We start from the raw sequence: 26,476 nt of genomic DNA, 5'->3' as shown, positions 1-26,476 counted from the left end.
GCACAACTTGTAGTGAGAGCGGAAATGACTACGGGAGGTGAAGACCTCTGATTGGACAAATGTAAGGTTAAATTTTAATGCGGCATTCAATAAAAATATAAGATAACTATTTGATTTCGTTGTTCTTTAGCATGGGCTTTCACTGAACTTGGTAGAGAAAAAAAACCTCTCGGACTCTTTGATATTAAAAACTGCAAAGCTGGTGAAAGAGTGCACCGAAAGCCACGGTGCTGGAGGAAACGTGCCGAGGGCACTCCAGGCACCATTGTTTGGATAAGCTAAAGAAAGTGTAAGTGCGTCGACGTCGACTTATAGACGCCATCGCAAAAACAAAGAACTGTAAAGCTACAAAAAGTTATAGAATCGTTCGCATGCTTCCTTGTTTCGCACATGTCGTTCTCTCTTCACGTACCACATTATTTGTTACCATCGCAACGGCATCCTCAATACGTTGAACGTAACTGGCAATACGGCATCAAAACTTCCTGCGTGGCGTAGGGCTTTCAGTTCAGTTCATTGGGTAGCTTTCCGACGTCACAGTGAAAAATTGAGTGAAGGGTAAGCACCCATTTCATTCTATTTTGATGTCTCTACGCTGAATAATATTGCACTGCATGCCCCCATCGCCACCATTCATGGGGCGCTTATCTCTGAAGTATACTAGACCACTATACTCTTAAGCTTTCAGTGTACGCAACCAGCTAGAAAAACACACGAACCAATAAGGTCGTGAAACGTGTTAAATGGCCCCTTCACTGTTTGTTTACCACCAGAGTAAAATTGCATCTATCGTGTTCGAGAATTGACAAGAAAAACACAATGAAAGCAGGCCTCGTGAAGATTGGCTGTGGTGGTAAACAAGTCAATTGTTTTATTATTGTAGGTGTAACATGGTATCATTTATTCTACTGCCTTGTGAAAGGAAATATTTCGGAAAGACTACGCGCTGCCTGAACGTGCACCTGCGAGGACACCACATTGCACTGAAGCCGCCCCCGGTGTGATATTGTCCGCCCATTTAACAAAGCCTGGTTGCGCACGTGAACTTGAGCGCATGTCAGAGTATACGTGCCTTGCGAAAAAAAAACTAAGGGTATTGCGGTTGCCTTTTCAATAAAAAAGAATACTGATGGTTGTGTCAGCTCAACCTGTATATGTATCCTTTTTACATTTAGCAATGTTTCTGGAGGACACTTGATTATAGTAGAACCTTGTCTCTTCTATTTTACCTTTCCTTTCGTTTTTTCTGGTATATATTATCTTGGGTAAATAAATTGAACTTCAGTCTGCATAGAAGTGTGGCAGCTTAGGCTGTTGGTATGACATGATGATAGTTATAGCGCGAGACCATAATGAACACACAGAGACAAGAATAGCGCTTGTGTCCTTCGTGTCATTCTTGTCTCTGTGTGTTCGTTTTGTTCTCGTGCTATAACTATCTTCAGTCTGCACTTGTTTGTCTTCTTCTTTTGGGTCCGGCTAGTTTTCGCTGCCGAAAATTGAGTACAAATCCTTACCAACTAGCCTGCCTTTTAAGCCATCTGCCCTCATTTAGGTGCATATTGAAGAACTTCACGAGGTCAAAATTTTGTGGTCGTGGTCCCTACAGAAGGATGTTTTTTTTTTGGGGGGGGGGAGGGGTCGTGACGAATTACCAAATTATAATACAGCTTTTGCAACTGAATCATACCAAATTTATTTGCACCTGTCGAGTTTATCTAGAATAATTCTCGTGTAATATTACTAGAAATGTTAGCTGCCGCGAGCTGCTGTTAACGCAATAATGTTCGGCTCATTATTTATTTAATTATTAGAATACCCTCAGGGCCCGTAGGGCATTACAGAGGGGGTGGGTACAACATTTATAACACACAAGAAAAAAAAGACAAAATAAAGAAACAAGTGTCAGATGCGCAAATCAGGAAGGCAACATAAGTCAACTAAAAATGTATAAGGAAGAATTCAAGCACATACAAGACAAAGATAGATAATGGAAACTGCGTATAGTTACAAGCATTGCTGAGAAATTGCAGTCTTGAATAACAAAGGGTCTGTTATTGTTACAACGGAAGAGGGAAGGTGGTTCCAATCGGCGGCTGTTTTCGGTAAGAAGGCTGCTGAAAAGAATTTGGTGCGGCAAAACGGAATGGCAACCTTATGCTGGTGATCAATGCGCGATGAGTGGTATGACGGTTGTGAAATGAGGTCTCGCTTCATTGATGGATTGTGAAAAAATATCTTATGAAAAAAATGCAGTCGCGCCAGTTTCATCCGGACAGTTAAATTGGGTAGGTCAAGGTTAGATTTCATTTCTGATATGCTAGCAGTACGGGAATAATTAGAACAAATGAACCGAACTGAGCGGTTCTGAACAGATTCTAACGCGTTAATTAAATTTTGCTGCACGGGATCCCATATAGCGGACGCGTACTCAAGCTTTGGGCGAATTAGTGATCGGTATAATAGAATTTTGAGGGACAGCGGAGCGCGAGAAAAGTTGCGGCGTAAGTATCCTAGCGTTCGGTTAGCGTTATTACAGATGTAGGTAACATGCGTGTGCCAAGATAGATTGTTGGTAATGTAAACGCTGAGGTACTTATATGAAGAGACATGCTGGAGGGGAACGGCGTTAATTCTGTAGGTACAGGGGGGAGAAATAGATCGCCGGGTTATTGACATGCATTTAGATTTGTTAGAGTTGAGAGTCATAAGCCATTTATTGCACCAGGTTGAGACAGTGTCAAGGTCTGACTGTAGAAATTGGTTATCATATTCATTGTTTATTTCGTGGTAAATTACACAATCATCTGCAAATAACCTTATAGCGGAGTTAATGCTGTCTGGGAGATCATTAATATATATAAGGAAAAGTAAAGGGCCTAATACGGAACCTTGGGGTACGCCAGATGTTACTTTAGAAAGAGGTGAGTTATAGCCATTAGTTGTTACAAACTGAGTGCGATTAGTCAGAAAGCATTCAATCCATTTAAGAATGTTCGGGTCAATGTTTAAGGCACTAATCTTCAGGAGGAGTAATTGGTGAGGTACTTTATCGAAAGCTTTTTGAAAGTCAAGAAAAATGCAATGCACAAGTGAGCCGCGATCTAAAGCCGATGCTATGTCATTAGTAAAATAAAGAAGTTGGGTTTCACATGAGTAACTTTTTAGGAATCCGTGCTGGTAGGGAGTAAAAAAAGAATTTGATTCTAGGAATGAGACAAGGTTGGAGTAAATTATATGTTCTAACATTTTACAAGGAACACTGGTTAGGGAAATTGGTCTGTAATTGAGAGGAGACTGTGTGTTACCAGATTTGGGCAGAGAGACCACCTTCCCCACTTTCCAGTCAAGCGGCAAAGTGGAGGTCTGAATAGATTGCGAAAAGATTAAGGACAAGTAAATTGATGAATACAATGCAGTGTTTTTTAGAAACTTTGAGTTGATTTCATCTACGCCACAAGAAGAGGATAACTTAAGCTTGTGAATTAAATTTTGCACTCCAACGGCATCAACGGTAACAGGATACATGGGTAAAAAATCACGACTAGGCATTTGCGGCAACGCAGAAGCAGAACAACTTGAAAAAAAAGTAACAAAAAAATCATTTAATGCAATGCAACACTCTTCACAGCGAACTGACTGCCCGTCTGAGTTCGTAAGCGAAATGTTTTTCTTTTCCCTAGGTTTAACAGTTTTCCAAAACTTAGAAGGGCTGGTTACAAGAATTGAGGGAAGGGTATTATTAAGAAAAACGCGCTTGGCTTCCTTGATAGCTGCTCTGTATTCGGAAAGGACAGATTTGTACACGTGCCAACGGCCTAACGAATTAGTCTGCTTTGCCTGACGGAACAACCGTTTCTTTTTATTCCGCAATTTTTTTAAGTCAGTTGAGAACCAAGGGGGCGTTGGCGACCCTTGATAACGTATGTGAGAATGTATCGCGTGATTAAAGATTCAACTTTCATTTTGAACAAGTTCCAGTTTTGTTGAACGCTGTGATCAAAGAAGCCATTAGCAAAGCTCTCAAAATTCGATTCAAAATTCATTAAGGTAAGCTTTTACAACAAAACAGAAACAAGCATTGCTTTTCGCATAGGAAATTCTTAATGTTGCATTTTTGCCTTGGTGTCATATTTACTATGATTATTTATTCAATACTGTGGCCTTTTCAAACCTATACAAGACAGGGCATACAAAGCAAATAAGACTTTATACTTCGAAGATAAAAAGAAAGAGAAAATATGCAGCACGAAGCAACGAAAACAATGATATAACAGCATAAGAGCAATAAAAGAACAATGCAAATACGTTTCACTGGAAAAAAAAAAACTAGTTAGCATGATAACATCAAACGCTAACATAATTGATGCACAGATGCAGGCCGTTAAGCCCATGTAGCAATGTGCGAGTATTTGCGCGATGCTTCGTTTCTGCCTTTATTTTGCACACAGATACCACAGAACCAAATACAATGCCTCTAAATGAATTTCCGACAGCAATTGAAATGACTCAAGGGATTCAGCAATGACAACGTCATTCGGCGAATCATTACACATCTCTATAACTGCGGGAAAAAAGAATAATTCAACGTGTTGCAACGTGGCATGAACAGATGTAGGCATTTGTCATTGTTAGTTCTGCTAAACCAGGTAGTTGACAAATTTATCACACACACACACACACACACACACACACACACACACACACACACACACACATATATATATATATATATATATATATATATATATATATATATATATATATATATACATATACATATATATATATATACATATACATATATATATATATATACATACATATATATATATATATATATATATACATATACACACACATATATATATATATATATCCCGTATAAATAGTTCTACTAGAAAAACTACAATACCTGTGAGGATGCTCATCAGCGTTGTCTTGCCCGCTCCGTTGTGTCCTAAAAGTATGGTAACTTGGGACTTGTAGGTTGTAATGTTCACTTTATTTAGGGCAACAGTGCCACCGAATACCTAGAGTAGAAAAGGAACATAATTGTGTAATTGATGATGCAAAAATGAGACTGCTTTACCAAAATTTTGAGACAAGTGCTTTCTTAAAATAATAACTTTCACGTGCAATAGCTCCTTTGCATGATAAATGAGCTATATATCAACTAACGAACAACTAACGTTTATTTAGCACTCGGCTTGAGGAAGCGTGTCGCTAGATTGATAAAAGTGCAATGATTGCGTAGAACACTTTCTTCACTGTATCCGGCAAAGGAGAAGTAAAGAAAAAAATTATACTACCAAGAAGATATGTTTACGGCTCCAGTTGCGCGATATAACTTTTTCTTGAACCACAAACACTACAAATTTAATGAACTGCCTTCTCTGAAAAAGAACAAATGTGCGCGTGCAATCGAAAAAGAAGACGTTGCAAACACAGTTAGCAGAGACGTCGTCACGCGAGTATTACGCAACAAGCGCAGCCAGGCATAAAAAAGAAAAATATGCTTCTCTGCGTCGCAGTGTTATGACCAGATTGATCGGCTCTCCGTTTCATGCAGAAAAGGCAATGAATGAATTTCGTCAATGGGCGTGGTTTACAAACTCGATCCGAATGAACAGCTTGAAAGATCAGGTTGAGGAAGTTACGACCGACACGGGTGTTCAACGCGTGCATTCAGGACCCGTGTTTTTCACTTCTTACTCGACCGCATCTTTCGCGTTCTTTATATTGTTCAAGACGGAAGCACTCCCGTTGGCCCGAACACTCGATTTACTGGGCTTCAAAACTGCGCATGAGACATGATGCAGCCATGAGCGATTGCTCGAAAAAGGCTACCTGCAGCCTCGTGGCTAGCAGAGAATGTGACCATATGGTATGCAAATCAGCCCCCGCGCAGAAAGCGCTTCATTCTTTCGAAAGCAGCGGCAACCTCATTCCGGCTGCGCTATACTTCTGATGATGATTTGTGGGGTTTAACGTCCCGAAACCACGCTATGATTATGAGAGACGCGCTATACTTCTCCATTATCCTCACACGGCGTAATTTTTTTCAATGTTACCGTGGAGGAGGCGCAGCGTTTATTGGACGCACGTCATTTTCAGGCAGTTGCGCACGCAAGTGGCACAGAAAATTTAAGAAACTGGTGATAGCGCCAGCGACAGGATTTAAATAAGCCTTTATAATGAGCTTAAGTTCTTCCGCAGCCTGTTCAAATTGGGCTGAGTGCTTTAAAGGTAGCTGTGTGGTGAGGCGTGAGCTCGAAACATTTTTTCATGCCACGTAATGCTCAGCACTTTTGAATATCATGTATCTATCCCAATAACACATCCCTGTGTGTATTTTTTGTGAATTAGCGCATGCGCGGTGCTGTTATAATCATCGTCATGAAGGTCAGCTGTGAGTGTTGTGATGCAGGCTCCAGTCAGTCGTATTAGGTTGCCTAGATGTCCACTCATCATATCTTTCGTTAGGTCTTATTTTTTTGTTTAGTGAAAAATGAGCAATTGAGACAGAAAAGCAAATATTTCAAGAACCCGGATGAGATTTCCGAATGCCACTCTATTCGAAGTAAAGCGTAAAGGTGGGTCAGTTCTAAATACCCAGTCATGGGGTGTAGTAGACAGCTACAATGTCTGAGCCAGAGGCATGACAACTTCTCGTCAAACAGCGCAAAGGTTCTTATTAGAAATAAATACATGTATAAACATGGCAGCAGACTATACACCTAAAAACAGTGACGTTCTTAGGAGCAATCTGAGAACCTAGGCTCTTTTATATATAGCTATAACGATGGCTAAATTGTGCAATTGTTTTCATTTTTAGCAATGTCTTGCCTTGGCGAGCTTCCGCGCCCTCTAAACATGCTGGTGCTTGAAAATGCAGGTTTCCCTAAAAAAGGGCCTTTAGTCGCAGTCGCTGCAGTGGCCGGAAAGATGCCATGAGATGCGTTCAAGAAATAGTCATACTCTATTCACCTTATCATAACACCCCACGGGTCTATCGATTGTGTCACACGTGCAAGAATTTTTTTATTTGTAGTGTTTATAGGCTGTTGCGCCGCCCAGTGGAATTCAGGACCACGGTCGGGAGGATGATAAAAGGGCAGACACGACCTTTTTTGACTGTGCCAGCCACAGTGTTAACGTGTTGGTAATAAACAAGCCTAAACCACTTTGTTCTTTTTTGCATCAGTGAATGCAGCTGACCGTCCATGACGCGATAAATTTGATTCATTCAAGCGACATGCGAAGTTTTCGTGAAAATACGTAAAGATTCGGGCGTTCGAATATAGCGCACAGAATAAACATATCAGCTTCGTTTCTGCAGCCACGTTCAATAGCTAAATGTTATCGTCTGACCTTCGCAGTTTGGCGGCAGTGCACAACAACTTTACATCGCCTGATACTGTATATTTTTTCACGCAGCTTGACTGAGGTGTTCACCGCGAAACTGCATTTTGAAGCGAAAAGAACTATCGGATCCGTCGGTTGCCGGCTGCATCAGCTGGTAGTGGTGGAGGCAAGGGCACTGCTCGTGCGCATGTCACGTGGCTTCTGCACCCCGCACATATAAGCGGACCACCCACCGGGTGATCTTCCAATCTGGCGGCAGTGCGCAACGACTTCACATCACCTGATACTGTATATTTTTTCACGCATGTGAGCGTTGTTCTACTTGTGTCAAAACTATTAGAGTTGATTTTTGCACTGCTGCAAAACTACTGTGCCTGTGTTCCCTGACATGACGAAGGATATTAGCAAAGCGTTTGAGAATTTTAATACAAATTTGGGCCCAGCTACGTGGTTTCAAAGAGAACTTTGGTCACTGTAGTGAGACATGTGGCAATATCAATTTGCTCTCGCAATCACTGAAGGCTTTGCGCGAGGAACTAACAACACAGAAGGCAAACGAGCAACTCGCGACAGAAAATTGACAGCTACAAACAATAGTTGATGAGCTCAAACAATAGTCACGAGCCAATAACATTGAAATTAAAGGTGCACCAATTCAAGGAGAGCCACTTGACGTTGTGAAAAAAATTTGGCGCCGTAGCTGCATGTTAATCTGAAAATGTCGTGAAAAGACGATAGTCTTGAGTCTGGAAAGATTGAACAAAACGTTTACTTGATGTTCGGCGCAAGAAAATCCGTGAATGGTATTCTGGAAGCACCGCGTTAGAGTGCCTCTAGCGTGCAGCGGAAGCGAACGAGTGCACCAATTCACGTCACACGTTAGACAAGAGCGCTATCTGGCAGTTATCTTGGACAACGAAACGCGTGGTTCTGAGACGGGCGTGCGCGCCCGTCTCATAGGTGATGGTGAGTAGAACGCAAGGCGACGAGTAGGTGCCATCCCCATGTCGTCTTTGCAAAGCATTGGCAACAATTACCGTTTCGTACAAGCGTTGGATGGTCAGCGCCGCGCGATAAACGCTACGGTTCGTAGAATAACGTTGCCTTTTTTAGTAAAGTAAAAGATGCACATACGGGATATATACGTGTTGTTGCGGTGCCTCAGATATGCGCGATAATTGCTTTTTAATTGACAATCGCACAAGTATGAACGCCTAACCTCGAGCAACATTGGTGGGTGCTGTGGATGGGCTCGGCCGTTTGGGATATCCGCTGGTGCTGTTTAAGATACCCTTTACCGTTAAGGGTGGACAAACAGGCAAGTGAACAGACAGACAAACCAAAATTTTTGCGTTGAACTTTCCGAAGAAAGACTATCGTCTTTAAAAGTATGTGCCACAATCCAGAAAGCAATCACAGAATCTGACATTGACACCCGTCATAGGATGGGCATATCTATGGAAAGAGCCAGATGTATTGTTTGAGTTTGAGTTTAGTTTATTTACCACGTACAGTTGTACAGTAAGTGGCTGCGACAGAGAAAAAAAGCTGTATAAAACAGTTTGACAAGGCTTCATATCCCCATGGCAACTGTGGCAACAAAAACGCTAAATTAAATTAAACACAGGACAGTTTAAACCAGCAATGCATGTGCTTTGCATCAGAACAAAAAATTTAAACAAACTATACTAACCAATAACACATATGCTATACACCGAAAGAAAGAAGTAATCAAAAAGAAAATAATACTACACGCAAATTAATAAAGCACATATAAAATAAAATTATCAGAGAGCATACGAACATTTTCATATAGAATTTCTAATTTATTTAGTATATTCGGCAAGCAATAACTCAATGTCTGAAAGCCATAATTTGTGCGCGGTCTCGACACATGCATTTTTTGAATTAGGCACGTTGAAGGATTGTCGTACGTTTTGTGCGACGTGACAAACGAAATGCCGTTCTCGTGAAAGCCAGAAAAGTAAAGCCCTCGGCTAAGAAAATCGGTTTCAAAACATCAGCAGCAATCTTTGTAAATGAAAACTTAAACTGTCAGGGTAAACAGCTGCTTGGTGCTGCTGTGGCTAAGAAACGAGAACTTGGCTGGCAATTCGTTTGAACGCAAGGAGGGAGAATACTTGCGAGGAAATAGAAAATATTGGAGAGACTTGGAATCTGCTGTCGGGGAGATATAGATCAGATGAACTGGTAATTAACTGAGAATTTGGCTTTTTAATTACTCCAAAATGAACAATGCCTCAGATTGCTAATTTTATGATCAAAATAAACTTTTACACGTCTTCAAAGGGCTGTCTAAGCAATTCACTGCTTTACATATAATACTCGTACCTTAGAAATAAAACGGATGACATCGGACAATTTTGAGAGCGAATTTCCAGGTTTGGTATATTACAGAATCTTGGTTGACTCCGAAAGATAGCCCACCACAGTTCATAAATTATGTTCATAATGGCATTGTTCGTTCTTCAAATAGGGGTGGTGGCATCAGTATGTATGTTAAAGATGCCCTCTCTCATGACGTTATCGACAAGTTCACCTGTATCACGCCTCATATCGACTGTCTTACAATGTGTGTGCAAAATGTATAATTGCGGCTGTTTATCGACCTCCCACTGGGTATAAGTTTGAATTTTCACTTTGATAGAAAAGCTCTTGCATTAGCTTCATTCGATGCGCGCTCCATTCCTTATCGTGGCCGATGTAAATGTTGACGTGCTCCGTGGGGACGCTTCTTGCAAGCAGCTGAAAACAATTTTGAACTCCTACGCTTGTTCCAATGTCATCACACAACCTAACGTCCTACTGAATGCAGCGCAACTCCGCTCGATATTAGTACCACTGTTTTTGGGGTTTATTCAGGTACACAGCAACCGGGAAGATAGCCGCAGCAGCAGGCAAAGCGTAGCCAGCGAGTGAACAGCCGAGCGAGCCAGGCGATGGCAATGCGCTTCCGCATGTGTCCATCTTCTTCCTCACAATAACCCCCGGTATCGAGAGGTAGCCATCCTGGCGACCTAGAGGGAAGTCAGAGGGTCATAATACGGCTTGAGACGGTTAAGGTGGACTGTTTCTCGCCCCCGACGACAAAGGTCGGAAGGTGGCGTAACGGGTTCAACCACATAAATAACAGGAGAGGCCTGCGCAATCACACGTTAGGGTCCGTGATACTTCGGAAGAAGCTTAGAAGAAAGGCCGGGAGCAGCAACTGGCGGGACCCAAAGCCACACGAGGGAGTCGACGGTGAAAGAATCAGGAGGAATGTCGGAGCCGTGACGCTGTTTTTGGCGACACTGTCGCCACTGAACAGAACATGCTGACACTCAACATGCCAGTTGTCGGCATTTTTCGGCGTGGTGAGCCACCGCAGACACAGGCTGGTAGTCGTCAACGTTTGCATGATATGGCAGAATCGTATCAATGGTGCTAGTGAATTCACGGCCGTATAGCAAGAAGAATGGTGAAAATCCGGTGGTGGCTTGGGAGGCGGTGTTGTAGGCGAATGTGACAAACGGAAGAACAAGATCCCAATCGCAGTGGTCTGATGCAACGTACATCGACACGATGTCACCCAGAGTTCGGTTAAATCGTTCCGTTAATCCATTTGTCTGTGGGTGATATGCGGTAGTGGTGCGGTGAATAATTCTGCATTCGGATAGGAGTGGTTGCACTACACCTGAGAGAAACACGGCCGCAATCACTGAGCAGTTCACGAGGGGCGCCATGGCGGAGAACGAAGCTGCGTAGAATAAACGAGGAAACGTTCTTGGCTGTTGCGGCAGGTAGTGTAGCGGTTTTGCCGTATCTTGTCAAGTGATCCATGGCGACGACAATCCAGCGGTTACCAGCGCCAGTGCATGGGAGAGGCTCGTGCACTCTAAGGCCAAATTCGGCAAAGTTGGACTGACTGCAGTCGTTAAACCAACGGACGAATGGTTCGTTCAACAGGGACTAAATACGTGACATTGCGTGTCGTGCGCAAACGCCTGGCAATGAAGGGACCAACGGGGAGGGCAACTGCGCCGCGAACGCCTCCTGTCGATGCTGCACTGCAATGCTTGGCGTGGTCGGCGATCATGAAAACAAGTTATATAGGCTACACGCCACTGTGAAAGCGAAGCACTATGAAACGAATAAAAGATGTTATGAGAGGCAAGTAGTACAACACGCAGTCAGTGCACACAGCAAGCGCCCTCACGTTTCCACCATGCCGGCACGGGCGGGCCGAAACCAAGTTAAAATTGCCGAACACGGGCAATGCGGATAACTCGCTTCAATGTGCTGAATTAGTTTGAACTACGATGAACACTGAGATCACTAATGAAAGTAAGCTGATCATCAGTGGTCGTGTACCCACACCGTGACCACAACTTCAAAGCGATGTATAGAAAAAGTAGGCTTCGTACGTCGTCGGTATCAAGCTGGCGGCCGGTGTGAGGGCATTGCCGGCACAAGCGAAGAAAACGTCGCGTACAAATTCACAGAAAATGTAGCTCAGGCAAACTTATGTCTTTTTCTCCATGCGACAATTGTTATAAAAAATCTAGCATGTAGGCGATCGCGGACACGACTAATCGTGCGGCCGTCGGTGCACAGCGAGCGACTTACCAGCACGATGAAAGAACCGTGCCTGCAAATGGTCTCGTCGCTGTAAGTATACAGATATATACATCACTCGGTAAGACGCCGCGAACATGGGGCACTTACTATATTGTTCATTTGTGACTATAAAATAACGACGACGAAAATTCCACGCGAGGCGCATGTTGCAATCGCCGGTGGTCGTTTAGCCGTACTCGTCGTAAGTCCAGCGACGCCTTCAGCAAGCCGACACGGTATGGCATCGGCGGGGCGCCTGGCTGCTTCGCCGGCTTTCCCACATAAGCGCCGCTGTTATGTTTGTGTTTGTGGACTCGTGCGCCAGCACTGCGAACGCTGGTTCGGCCTACATGATTGAATGCCAGCTGATTATTCGTATTCTCGGGCTGGAGGCATCTTCAAGATTAGATGGATCCACATTGAAAGATCGGTGCACATTGGTGCTACGAATTAGCCCATGTAAACTTTCACGTTACGCTGTCAATGTTTATTCTTTTTTTAAGTCGAGTAAAAGTCGCCCACTGGCACTCGATTGGAGGTCAAAATACTGTGCTATATATACCCGATAGTCTGTTCTCTGTATCATAGCGCGGGCAGTCAGTGTTTGCGGTGTTTTGCTTTGAAATAATAGTGCGTATGTATATATGTGTGTGTGTTGCATGAATAGCATACTATGTTCTTCAGTGCTGAATTCATTGGAATAAACGTAAAACATACTCCACAAACGCAGCGTCGCCATTTTTTTCGCCATCGGTCCAAACGGTTCAACTGTTAGTTCCACTGTAGCATTCTACTGGGACCAACATTTAAACCAAGTGGAGTAAGTGCTTGTGGTAACAGTCGAACCCTTGGAGTTACTCCCGCAGTTTGTCCAAAATTGGTTCCAAATCTGTGGCAGCGCATTTAGTCCCCTAAAGGAACAACGACATACCCCACTTTAGTCCTTTTCGGCTTAGAGTGTACAAGTCAGTGCTGACGCGGTCAAATGAATGGTCTGGGCAGGGAAGCGGCTGGAGAGGTGCTGTGGAGAGGGGCGAGACTGGTTTGCGTCGTTGACAAGCGAGGCATGAGTGGACGTATTTGCAGACGAAGCTGTACATTCCGCGCCAATATTAGCGTAGGCGAAGGTGCGTGTACGTCTTGAACACGCCACCGTGGCCGCACTGAGGTTCATTGTAAAAAGCAGAGCAGAGATTGCGACGAAGATGACGGGGCACGACCAATAACCATGTGCGCTCTGGTATTTACGGCGGTATAAAAGACCATCGCGGATAGCGTAATGCTGCACTTGGCGGCGTAGCGCTCGTGGAGCCGGGGTGGGGAGGGGGCTTGACAAAAAGTTTAGTATTGTGGCGATACAAGGGTCGTTTCGTTGCTCCGAGGCCATGTCCAAGATGTCGAGTTGCGAAATATCGCGATTGTGACTAGATGCGCTGGCGTTTGAAAGTAGTGGGAAGCGTGACAGGGTGTCAGTATCAGAATGTTGTTGGCCAGAACGATATACAACACGGATGTCGTATTCCTGGCGTCAGAGGGCCCCCCGAGCAAGGCGACCTAACGGGTTCTTGAGGTTTGACCACCAACACAGAGCGTGGTGGTCTGTTACGACGTCAAAAGGACGACTGTAAAGATAGGGGCAAAATTTCTGTAGATGCCATATGATGGCCAGGCACTCTTTTTCAGTTACGGTGTAATTGGTCTCAGGTTTTGTGAGTGCACGACTGGCATATGCAACCACGTATTCGGCGTTGGCATCGTCACGTTGTGCGAGCACAGCACCAAGGCCGACACCACTAGCATCAGTGTGAATTTCCGCGCGTGCGCTCGGAGCGAAGTGACGCAAAATTGGTGGATACGTAAGCAGGCGTCGAAGTGTCGTAAACACATCGACACAAGTTTTTGACCAGGTAGATAGTTCGTTGTCGCCTTGTAGAAGTGCATTGAGAGGTGCGATGACAGTAGCAAAATTACGAACGAAGCGCCGAAAATATAGCGTAGGCCAATGAAGGTCCGCAGTGCTTTCAGATTAGTAGGCTTTGGGAACTCGGATACGGCTCGAAGTTTAGCAGGATCGGGAAAAATGCCTTCTTCGGAGACAACGTGGCCTAATATAGTTTGTTTTCTAGCGGCAAATAGGCACTTTTTCAAGATAGGCTGTAGACCAGCATTTCAGACACAGGTAAAAATTTGATGCGATCATTGTAGATGGGTCGGGAAATCTGGCGCAAAGACGACAATATCATCCAAATAGCAGAGGCAAGTGTGCCACTTCAAGCCGTGTGAGGTGCCGTCCATCATGCGCTCAAAGGTGGTGGGCGTGTTACAGAGACCGAATGACATTACAGTGAACTCGTATAATCCATCTAGTGTTACAAACGCGGTTTTCGAGCGGTCAGTCTCAGCCACGGGCACTTGCCAGTAGCCAGAGCGGAGATCCAAGAAAGAAAAGAGCTCCGCTCCTTGCAAGCAGTCGAGTGCGTCATCAATTCGTGGCAACGGGTACACGTACTTTCGGGTAATCTTGTTAAGGCGGCGATAATCGACGCAAAATTGTATGGTGCCATCTTTCTTCCGAACAAGGACGACAGGTGATGCCCAAGGACTGTTGGAAGGTTGAATGACGCCGTGTTTAGGCATGTCATTCACCGGGTCATCGATAAGGCGCCTCTCACTCGCCGATACTCGGTAAGGACGCTGTCGAATGGGCACATGGCTTCCGGTGTCGATAGTATGCGAAACAGTTGTTGTGCGGCCGAGTGCCTCTGCTTGGCAGTCAAAAGAGGAACAGAAATCGTCGAGCAAGCGAAGAAGTTGGTCTCGTTATGTCGTCGTACACTCTAAGCCGAAAAAGACTAAAGTGGGGTATGCCATTGGTCCTTTAGGGGTCTAAATGCGCTGCCACAGATTTTGAACCAATTTTGGACTAACTGCGGGAGTAACTGCAAGGGCTCAACTGTTACCCCAAGCACTTACTCCACTTGGTTTAAATGTTGGCCCCAGTAAAATGCTCCAGCGGGACTAACAGTTCAACCATCTGGACCAATGGCAAAAAAAAAAAATGGCGACACTGCGTTTGTGCAGTACATTTTATGTTTATTCCAATTTAATCAGCACTGAATATCATAGTATGTTATTCATGCAACACACACACACACATACATACGCACTATTATTTCAAAGTAAAACACCGCAAACACTGACTGCCCGCGCTGTACTACAGAGAACAGACTCTCGGGTATATATAGCACAGTATTTTGACCTCCCATCTAGTGCCAGTGGGCGACTTTTACTCGGCTTAAAAAACAATAAACATTGATACCGTAACGCGAAAATTTACATCGGCTAATTCGTAGCACCGATGCGCACCGATCCTTTAATATGGATCCATCTAATATTCCACATGCTTCCAGCCCGAGACTACGAATTATCAGCTGGTATTCGATCATGTCGGCCGAAACAGCGTTCGCAGTGCTGGCGCACGAGTCCGCAAACACAAACATAGCAGTGGCGCTTGAGCGGGAAAGCCGGCGAAGCAGCCGCAGGCGCCCCGCCGATGCCATACCGTGTCGGCTTGCCGACGGCGTCGCTTGGCTTACGACGATTACGGCTAAACGACCGCCGGCGATCGCAACATGCGGCTCGCGTAAAATTTTCGTCGTCGTTATTTTATAGTCACAAATGAACAATAGGTAAGTGCCCCATGTTCGCTGTGTCTTACGGAGTGATGTAGATATCTGTATACTTACAGGGACGAGACCGTTCGCAGGCACGGTTCTTTCATCGTGCTGGTAAGGCACAACCTGTGTACCACTGGCCGCACGTTTAGTCGTATCCGCGATCGCCTACACGTTGGATTTTCGATAACGATTGTCGCATGGATAAAAAGACATAAGTTTGCCTGAGCTACTATTTTCGTGAACTTGTACGCGACGTTTCCTTCGCTTGTGCCGGCAATGCACTCACACCGGCAGCCCGCTTGATACCGATGACGTACGAAGCCTACTTTTCCTATATATCGCTTTGAACTTGTGGTCACTGTGTGGGTACACGACCGCTGATGAACAGCTTACCTTTATTAGCATTGTCGGTGTTCACCGTAGTTCGAACTTATTCAGCACATTAAAGCGAGTTCTCGGCATTGCCCGTGTTTGCGGAGACTTTCACTTGGCTTCGGCTCGCCCGTGCCGGCGTGGTGGAAACACGAGGGCACTTGCTGTGTGCACTGACAGCGTGTTGTACTACTTTCCTCTCATAACATCTTCTATTCGTTTCATAGTGCTTCACTTTCACAGTGGCGTATAGCCTATATATAACTTGCTTTCATGATCGCCGAGCACGCCGAGCATTGCAGTGCAGCATCGACAGGAGGCGATAGCGGCGCAGTTGCCCTCCCCGTTGGTCCCTTCATTGCCGCGCGTTTGCGCAAGACACGCATTGTCACACATTTATTCCCTGTTGGACGAACCATTCGTCCATTGGTTTAACGACTGCAGTTAGTCCAACTTTGCCGAATTTCGGCTTAGAGTGTAAGGTCGCTGGCTATAGCTGGTGTGAAAGATCGTGGTAGTGGCCGAGGAGTTGATGTCTCGAGGGTGGCCATATCAGTGGGGTCATTCGTGGTGTCGAATATCGAAGATGACGCCAGCGGCTCGGCTTTGCCGAGGGTTTCCCGGCGTCTCAAAGTGATTGGCTCTGGCGATGGATCGGTGATGTGTATTAAAGAGGTGCCTGAATGGAACTCGAGAACGGCAAATGGCAACGGCAGTGATCGGTGGCGAACTAGAAGTTCAGACGGTGCGAAAAGCAATGAGCCGCCGTCTTCAGAGTCACAAGAGATGGAGACAAGAACAGTACACTGAGCCGGCACAATGGTGTTGTCACAGACTGTGATTTTGGGACATGTGTCCTTGTCATTGATGGAATCTGTTGAAAATGGGAATAACTCGAGTTCAGCGCGGGCGCAATTGATGATGGCACGATGTGTAGAGAGGAAATCCCACCCTAATATGACGTCGTGAGAACAAGAGGGCAGCACAATGAATTCGATCACATAAAGAACATCCTCGATGACGACACGGGCTGTACAGGCACCGGATGGCTCGACGTCCTGCGCTTTGGCTGTACGAAGGGATAGTCCAGAAACAGGGGTCGTGACTTTTTCGATATGGCGGCAAATGCGGGCATCAATCGCTGAAAGGGCAGCGCCGGTGTCGACAAGGGCTAGCGTCCATGTTCCTTCTATAGCGACATCAATAACGTTTCGGGGAGAAATGTGAGGCCTTATGCATTTCGCCGGAACCTCAGTTCCAGACTCCTGAACTGCGCTACTTAGTTTTCCTGGCGCACAGGGCTCCGCCGTTGGTGCATGGGAGAAAGTAAGCGGCGGCGAGGAGAAAGTGAGCGGCGAGAGGAGGGTGGGGTCCGGGAGGTAGGATCAGATTCGTAGTCGTCTGAATAACTGCGGCGGGGTTGACGTGGCGCATACGTGAACCATGGTGGACGCACACTGTCGGAGATAGGTGGTGCACGAAATCGACAGTAACGGGCCACATGTCTAACAAGGCCACAATGAAAACAAGTGGGACGGTTGTCTTGCGTGCGCCAACGGTTATCGGATTGTGCGTACTGTACGACTGGGTGGGCGGGCGACGATACTGGTGGGCGAATAGGCGGACTACGAGGGCTGTAACCTTGTATCACAGGCCTGGAAGCGTACTTCAGGGGAGCAGCAGTCGGAGCCTGATGGAGCGAAGGCGAGACCTCTTCGGCGACCTGGTCCCGGATGATGTTTTGGAGAGAGGGCGCCAACGGGGAATTCGACTGGTCGTGAACTAGCGGCATCAGCGAAAGCCGGCGAGCGACCTCTTCACGAACGAAATCATTAATCTGTTTCAGCAGATATGAGTTGTCAGGAGCAACAACCAATCCCGACATTGAAGCCGCCTGTGGTTGAGAGCAGCGCGTGGCTGTGCGTTGTTTGCGCAGCTCATCGAAACTTTGCAGAGACTCACAAGTTCAGACACTGTGGACGGGTTCTTTGCCAGCAGCATCTGAAAGGCGTTGTCTTCAATCCTTTTCAAGATACGCCTGATCTTATCGGCATCGGCCATTGCGAATTCAGCGCGATTGCACAGGTTGACAACGTCTTCAATGTAGCTTGTGAATGTTTCACCATTCTGCTGCGCGCAGCCACGCAACCGTTGCTCGGCTCGAAGCTTGCGAACAGCGGCGCACCCGAATACTTGCGTCACGTGCGTTTTAAAAGCAGCCCACGTCGGGGAGTCGCGTTGGTGGTTTCGATGCCACACACTGGCGACGCCACTCAAATAAAATGACACGTAGCTGAGCTTCGCAGCGTCATCCCAGTGGTTGATCACGCTTACCGTTCATATTCGGCGAGCCAATCTTCGACATCCTCCTCTTCTGCATCACTGAAGACTGGTGGGTCGCGTTGACGCGATGGGTCAGAGCAGACCAATGTGGACACCAGGTCAGCAACTTGTTGCTGTGGTTGATTTCATACTTCATCCGGCATAGCAGAGGCTGGCTTGAGTTTCCGGCTGCGAAGTTCCCGGTTGGCGCAACCCAGCAGCTCTACCACTGATTCCGGGGGTTTATTCAGGTACACAGTGACCGGGAAGATAGCAGCAGCAGCAGCAGGCAAAGCGTAGCCAGTAAGCGAACAGCCGAGCGAGCCAGGTGATGGCAATGTGCTTCCGTATGTGTCCATCTTCTTCCTCACACCACAAACGCCCCCAGTGATAATTGTACGAGCGGTACATTATCACTCGACGTCAGCGATCACCTGCCTATCTTCACATTTTTCAAACAGACAGGCAGACAGATGGACAGACAATTAGTGGGTTTAGCAATAAACCCCTATGAAGCTTCCCGCATTCCACATCGTTCACTCTTTGGATAAGCTGTATTTTTAGGAGCAAAGATTCTTACGCCGTGGGTCGTATGTCCCATGTGGTCGTCGTAGAAGTAGTACCCATGTGTCGTTACGTTCTTCAAATATTCGCAGGGTGGCAGTATTCGCATATGTTGAATATATGATGAAAAGATGCGAGACGCAGTACTTGGAGTGTTCACTAGATGGATGGACGAACGAACTAACAGAGAGACAGACGACAGACGCACGGAATGACGGATGGACGCATGGACGAACGCATGGACGGAAGGACAAATGAGCGGACAGACATACAGGCAGACACACGCACGGCCAGACGGAGGCACGGATGGACGCATGGACAGACGCACGGAAGGAAGCTAGAACGAATGGACTGACGAAAGCACGGACAGACTGAGGGACGCTTCGCCCCACTCATCATCGTTCGCTCCATGAATATGCTGTGATTTTTTTATCGCGGATGCTTGCACACAATCTGGAGTGCATTGAAGCATAAGTGTTGTGCATGCAACACTTTTTTTAGTTGTGGGCATCCTTCGTGAAGCAGCAAACAAGTTGCAAGGTGGCCTGGACGGAGCAGTATATCCTGTACAGGAAAGTCAAACAGGCTATCCTCTTCAAATAAAAGAGTGCAAGTAAGGATAGTAGGCTTTGGGCGTGAAATGCTGGCAGTTATTGTTTGGTTTAGGCTTGATCAGCTAACGATAAAGACGTGGCAACGATAAGCAGCAAAAGAAGTCGCACCATATCCAAATAGTCAATAATGAGAGTGGTGCGAAGCATTCTACTCTCCGGCCGCGCATTCGTTTACCCGTTCGTGCATTCGTTGGTGCGTCTGTGCATTGGTGCGTCCATCCGTCTGTGTTTCCGTTCATTGGTCCGTCTGTTCATCCATCCGCCCGTACGTCCAGGCAGCCGTCCGTCCATCCGTGCATTCGATTGCGCACAAGTCTATTGGACCGATGCCATTTAAGAAATGAGGCAAGAAATATTAATGAGACAGCGCAATCTGTTATGCTGTTCGGGAGATACTGTAGGTTACGCCTGACGCAGGGCAAGGCTAGACAAAAAGAGTATTCGCCCTTAAAATAACAAAAAGTAAGAAAAGAACATATCCAATGGAACGCACTTGTATTATTATTGGTTTTAACAAAATATCGCTAACTACGAAGGGTGCCGCTGGAACGTCAGCTGTTGTATGTTTTCAATGCGGAAATAAACCGCTCGCAGCAGCACCCCCATGCATCATGATTTGTTATATTGATGATTTCTGGCTGATATCTGTCTATGCCGAAAGGGAAATGAATGCGAAATTCTCAAAGAGAATGAAAAAAAAATTAGCTCGAATCTACATGATACACTGCAAATGTCTTCGAAAGACGATAGTATTGCGTCTGCAGAGAGTGAAGAAAACGTTTATTTGATGTTCTGCGCAAGAAAACTGGTGAATGGTATTCTGCAGGCGCTCCGTTAGAGTGCCTCAAGCGTGTGGCGGAGGCGAACGAGCGCATCTGGGCACGTTAGACACAAGTGCCATCTGGCAGTTTTCTTCGAAAACCAAGGCGTGCAGCCCGCGGAGAAAGATGCGCGCCAGTCTAGGAGGTGATAAGGTGTAGAACGCAAAGCGACGGGCAGACGCGACCACTGTGACGTCGTATCAAAGCGTTGGAAACACCTTTTTGAGCATCGCGTTGCACTGTCAGCGCAGCGCGATTAAACGCTACATTCCTTAGAGTTACTTGTGTGGGCCTCTTCTAGTATAAAGGAAGACATAGAAAACATTGAAGCGTTGTTGCGGTGCCTCAGATATGCGCAATAATTGCTTTTTAATTGACAATCGCACAACTATGAACGCTAAACCTTGAGCAATATTGGTGGGTGCTGCGGATGGGGTTGGCCGTTTGGTGCCGTTCGAGATATCGTTAGGGTTGACAAACAGACAACTGTACACACAGACAGACAGAGCAAAATTTTTCTGTCGAAGGTTCCCAAGAGAGACGATTGTATTTGAAAACAAGAAGTTCATGCTTCCCCGCCAACTATCTCAACGTTCGCCATCACACCTGTGGGTCCATGGTATGCTATACTCAATAGCGGTGTGGCACTGCGGCAGAGCTGACCTTTGAAATCCGCCACGGCGCTGGAATGCGGTGGCTTTTTTTTTTCGTTTAGAAAGTTTGCCGAACAGCACACAAACAGGTAAATATATAAGTGTAAGTCAGTTTCCGCTACATGCAACCACAGTGCTTAATGTTTTGGTTCAAAGAGCCACAATAAATAGTTCGGTGGCCTCACCTGATGAAAGCCCTGTTTTTTCAAGTAGCACGGTCCTATTCGGTTCTGGCCAGGGGTGCGATGCAGCATGACCCGAACTTTCGGCAGACTAGTTGGCTTTGAGCTTGCTCTGCAGTGGCCATTGCATGGAGACAATGCGGAGCACGTGTAGCCGCATTGATAAAAATGACTACATGAACGTGCGTGGCATAGGAAACGCATGTTGGACATTTGCAGTGGTTATCAAAAAAGCAGCATGTGTGAATACGTGAGCGTCGCCATTCAGTCAACATTTTAACAGTGCAGTGACTTCAGCATGATTGCCGCGCTATCTTTTTGTCAAGTCAACACGTGCCTCCCACAGGCATGTTCATGTTCGTTTTTCTTCTTTCGGACAGGTTTTTTCGTTCCACCTGGAGAATAGAAATTTCCACTCTCGAAGACAGCAAGCGTGCACACGCTGCACTCTTAAGCTGCTCGTTTTGCTCGTTTCAAGTATTGAATATAAATAAAAGGACAGGTGGTCTCGAGGGGCGCTCGCATCATGGCGCTAACATGGCTGTGATTGGCAACGTCATGAGCGTGGTGAAAGTGAATGCGAAACATCGTAGCCGTGTGGTGATATCACTTCTACTTCTGTGTGCATGTGTGCATAGCCTGCGCAATGAAGCTGATAAATAAATCGTGCCACTCTACGTGAGTACTGCTCCTCGGCAAGAGCAAACGTGGTGGGCATACCAGATCTCCAGAGCGATCGTCTGTCAAAGTAACTGATTGACGCGTGAGCTCGGATGCAGACTCGTTGATTCTGAGAAGCCCTTAGTTAAACTCGGATTGTGATGGAGCCAGTGGGACAGTCAACCGCGTGAACTTTAAGGTGTAGCTTCTTTGCATATAAAATAACTTTGAGAGCTTACACTACATGTGCAAGGCTGGAGCCATGGTGAAGTTTATGATAGCCTAGCTTCTCGCAGCTTTTTAAGGTGGTCGTCTACTCATGTGCGTGATTGGCTTTGAAGTGAAGACCGCATCAACTCTGTCTGAAGTTTGATAGATCTAAATGACTGAGCCTTGTCGTGTGATTGTGTGCGTTTAAAAAGTGCGCCACTCCCTCAGCCATAACAAGATGAACATAACGCTTGGTTGCGGCACGTGTGGGCGTGAACATTTTAGTCGAATGAGGTCCTTCCACGGAGATTTAGGAGAGCCACTGGAGAAAAATAGCGAAGCTATAGGCAGACGTGGCCGAGTCGGGACCGAGTGAAGAAGGTGGCCAGGGCGTGGGAGTGGCGGCCAGCAGAGCTCCTGCATCAAGGTCCCAAAGGGCTCCAACCTGGACACAGAGCTTCTTCTCGTCACCTGACGTGGGTCAGACTGGTTCTGGTCTTCTGTCGTTGGCCAAGAAACGTCTCCGGCTTCGTGTGCGAGCTGTGGCTGCCGAACGCCGAAAGGTCATGGACTTCGACCAGCCCGACGCTTCCTTCAGTGCCAGTCAACCACGTGAGCGTCTCAAGCTAATCGCCATTCTTTCCCTGCTGCACGAGTGCGTCTTCCCCGTTACTCTGTCGCATCATTTGCAAGCCCCGCATCACTGCTGTCATCGTTAGCGTTAGTGCGTCCGTGCCTTGGTAGCAGAGCCTTCGCTGCAAGCACCGCGTCCCGCTATGTCGGTACAAGGCTTATTTTCCTCTGAACATTTATGTCCATGCACTGGTAACGTCTTTAGCCGTTTGTTCTTCTTGCTAACTTCTTTCTAGTTATGTATGCTGTGTTCCTTGTCTGCTGTTTGTCTTTTAGGGGTTTCTGAATATATTGAGTTTTGAAGATTTTGGGTGGAAGCATATGGTCTCGTCAGCTCATTTCCCGATGATGGTTATGTCATCGGTGGCTTTTGCTTTACATGAACCTACACGAGAGCATGCCCATGAACTAGCCTCGTGACAAGCCTTATTGATCATTACACTGAGCTGTCTTGGCTTCAACAATTAGGCTTCGATTAAAATGCAATTATCTCAGCGCAATTAGCAAGGCAATGATCAGCATGAAGCTATATAACGTAATCCTGATTAGCAGGACACTAATTGTCAATATATTTGAAGGGCTAATTAGCATGCTGTAGCGTGGTTATAAGTTACGCATCAGAAGCACAATCTTCTAAGACGTGACGTAATTACCTGGGCCTTACCAAGACTTGGCATAATTAGCTTGATCATAGCGTGTCCTTGCCTAACTAGCGAAGTATACCGTTTTACTAAATAGCTAATTAGCCAGCCGCGCGTGCTCGGGGGCTAGCGGGTGATCACGACAAAGACGACACGCACCAGCCATACAGCACGCTTGAATGTATAGACTGGAACGTGGCCTCGCTTGCATGTACAGATCGACACGTGGTCTTTGAGTTAGCTGTGGTCACGATGCTGAAAGACGCTCGGCCAGGGCTGATCTCCGAATCCACCGTGCTAGTTTCTTTAAAACAGGCTTACTGCAAGCATTAAAAGCTTCAAAATAACTCTAAACCCCCTCGCCTCTAAAAATATAATCACGAAAAGTTTCTGACACTTTCATTGCATGGGTGTACATTTGATCTCAGCGGAACGACAAACACATGAAAAATGATTCCTCTGGTTTGAAATCACCGCGCAACGTAGTCGACCGCCTTCGACGATGTGACTGGTTTCATCGTAATCAATGAAACGGAGCATGCTAAGGCTGGATTCGACTTTTTCGTTTTGTTGGCTCGTTCATAAGGTGGTCGCCGGAGCTCGGGAATATTCCGAGTTTCGTGAAACTCGGCAAATTCTGCATATAGCCCCAGGGCACACTTTTAACAAATTTTCGCACTTAAAATTTGTGTAAAACGTTCTGGAGGCGAAGGCTTTCAGCATTTGTAACTTTAGAAGGTCACATCTAATGGCTTTAGGTGGCCTGCTGTGGTCCCCAAATAGCACCTAAATATCAAAGCATGTCCCAAAAATCAGCAGCATCGTCATGCGGATCCTTGTTGGCATATCTCATATAGTTTTCACACAACATCCACATATTTTCTTTTTCTTTTCATGCAAGCATATTATAGTCGCTAGCTGGTATAATAATGACATTTTCATCAACCTTGAATATTGTTATTAGTGGGACCAACTGTATATGCAATGAAAGCAAGAAAAAGTGAAGTAAGAACTTTAAAAAATTGCTGGCACGCTCTGAACACAGTAAGGCCACGTCACTTTCACTAGCTCGGATTGCGCTTGGCACCGCTGGGACTCCCATGGCATAACCAGTTACTTGAAAGTGCGCTTGGGTTTTAGAGGCGAAGCTCCTTATAGCGGCACCTGTTCGTCCCTCGTAGACGTAGTAGTAGTGTGTAACCAGTCTTGCATTTTGACCTCCAAGGTGGTGCTGGTGGGAGATTTCTTCTGTGCGTTGTTGAACAATAAAATATTCGTAGCGTGCGCGTTAACTAAAAGCCGCATTCTCCTGTCTCTTATTCGCCCTTAGCAGCCATTGGCATGTACATTGAGCCCTATCTGACAAAAAAGGGTTGCTACGTTATACTCGCTGGGCGTAACCTCTTTGGTTTTAGAAAGGTTAACGAGCGTTGGGCCGCAGTGCCATGAATACAGTGAACTAGTATATACCATGAACTCGAGGTGGTTAAAGGTGGGAAGTAGACACGAAGCGCAAGCCGTAAGAAAGTGTGCGTGTGCCTCCTCTTGTTCAGTCCTTGGAATGTCCGCTGGATGGCGGTGCTTATATATGAGGAGTATATGATAAAATGTTGCGAGATGGTGGTACTTGGAGTGTTGACTAGATGGACGAACGGACACACATACAGATACATGGACGGACGCACGGATGGCTGGACGGACGGATGGACGCAACGATGGACGTAGGGGTGGATGCATGGACGGACGTAGGGGTGGACGCACTGATGGACGTGCGGATACTCGAACAGATGCACACACGAATGGGCGGATGGATGCACGGGCAGCCACACAGACGCACGCATGGACGGACGAAAGCAAGAACAAATGGGCGGACGGATGCTTCGCCCCCCTTTCCATCGTTCACTCCGTGGATAAGCTGCCATTTTTTTGTACTCTGCTAGTCATCCTTCTCCGTTTAATTACGAATGTATGTGGTTAAAGGTACATACGCGTCTATGTGGTTAAAGATCTTGGACAATGTCCAAGAGATGAGAGCCCTTTGCCATGATCTGTGTGTGCGATTTTTACAGACTTCATAGTTTTTCAAGTTTCAAGTTTATCTCAGTTATTAGTACAAAAAAAGGGAACACAGTACAAAGTATATTTACAGAAGGAGGTAGGAAAGCACAAGGCTGCAGGGGGACCTACCGTTCAAAATGGGATAACAAGAAATACTCGATTAGCAGAAACAGTGAAAACAAAGATATGAGTAAACGAATAAAACCATCACTACTTAAGAAAGAAGTAAAGAAAAAGAGGGGCATAACAGGAAAAAATATCTAGTATTTCATCGAATGCAAATACAATTGTTAAATAAACCAATCGTTGAGCATTTTGTTTTGTAAAATGGTAATGAATTTTATAATATTAACGCTGAAAAATAAGTGTGGCGGTGAAAATTAGTAGGAATAGTAGGTAGCAAATAATGCCATTTTAAGCAAATCTAGTACGGTTAAAGTGAGTCTAAGCATCAGGATGAAAGACACTTCATGGTACAAAATGATTCAGTGACTTGAACAGCATGACAATAAGATGATATTCAAATAAACTAACAGTAGAAACTATCTTTATATTTCGAAGTAATGATGATGCACTAGAACGGTATGAACTGAAAGCTATTAGTTTAGTAGCTTAGGTTTGAATTGGTGCAATATAATATAAGTGCGCTAAGTATAAACTTCTCGAAGTATTGACGCGATAATTATTATGAATGTAAACAAAACATATTATACCCTAATTAAAGTAAAAGTGTTAAAATAGTTACGTGCTCCGATTAAAATTTTAATACCAAACGCTAAGTTTTTGCGTAAATGCATAACATAATCGGAATATTTTTGGCTGAAGTCGAGGATAAATTCTAAGAAGGAACATTCATATAGAGCAGTTATACAATACAGAAGCACTGGCGGATAATTGAAAAAGGTGGAAACTGATATGAATGTGAAAAAAAACTATCTAAAACAGACCATGCCCTGCCTCCTATGTCCATATCTAGAGTTTCACGAATTCGACTAGGTTACCATCTTGTCCTCCGTTACTTTATGATCGTCAATATTCTACGCACTTGCGACATAAAAAAATGCTCTGTGTATATGCACTA

At 45.6% G+C, this 26,476-nt stretch overlaps 1 protein-coding gene across 1 annotated transcript in view; it reads right to left on the bottom strand.

Annotated features, from left to right (window-relative positions):
* Positions 1-26,476, bottom strand: part of LOC142814458 (phospholipid-transporting ATPase ABCA3-like) — a 67,055-nt gene that overhangs the window by 32,175 nt on the left and 8,404 nt on the right. The window contains exon 3 of the mRNA XM_075893221.1: positions 4,916-5,033. Coding sequence (XP_075749336.1) covers positions 4,916-5,033 — 118 coding nt within the window. The remainder of the gene's footprint in view (positions 1-4,915; positions 5,034-26,476) is intronic.

This window comes from Rhipicephalus microplus, chromosome 4 (genome assembly GCF_043290135.1).
Source record: "Rhipicephalus microplus isolate Deutch F79 chromosome 4, USDA_Rmic, whole genome shotgun sequence".
NCBI lineage: Eukaryota > Metazoa > Arthropoda > Arachnida > Ixodida > Ixodidae > Rhipicephalus > Rhipicephalus microplus.
Note: the sequence above shows the minus strand (reverse complement) of the source record. Positions and strands in the feature narration are given on the sequence as shown.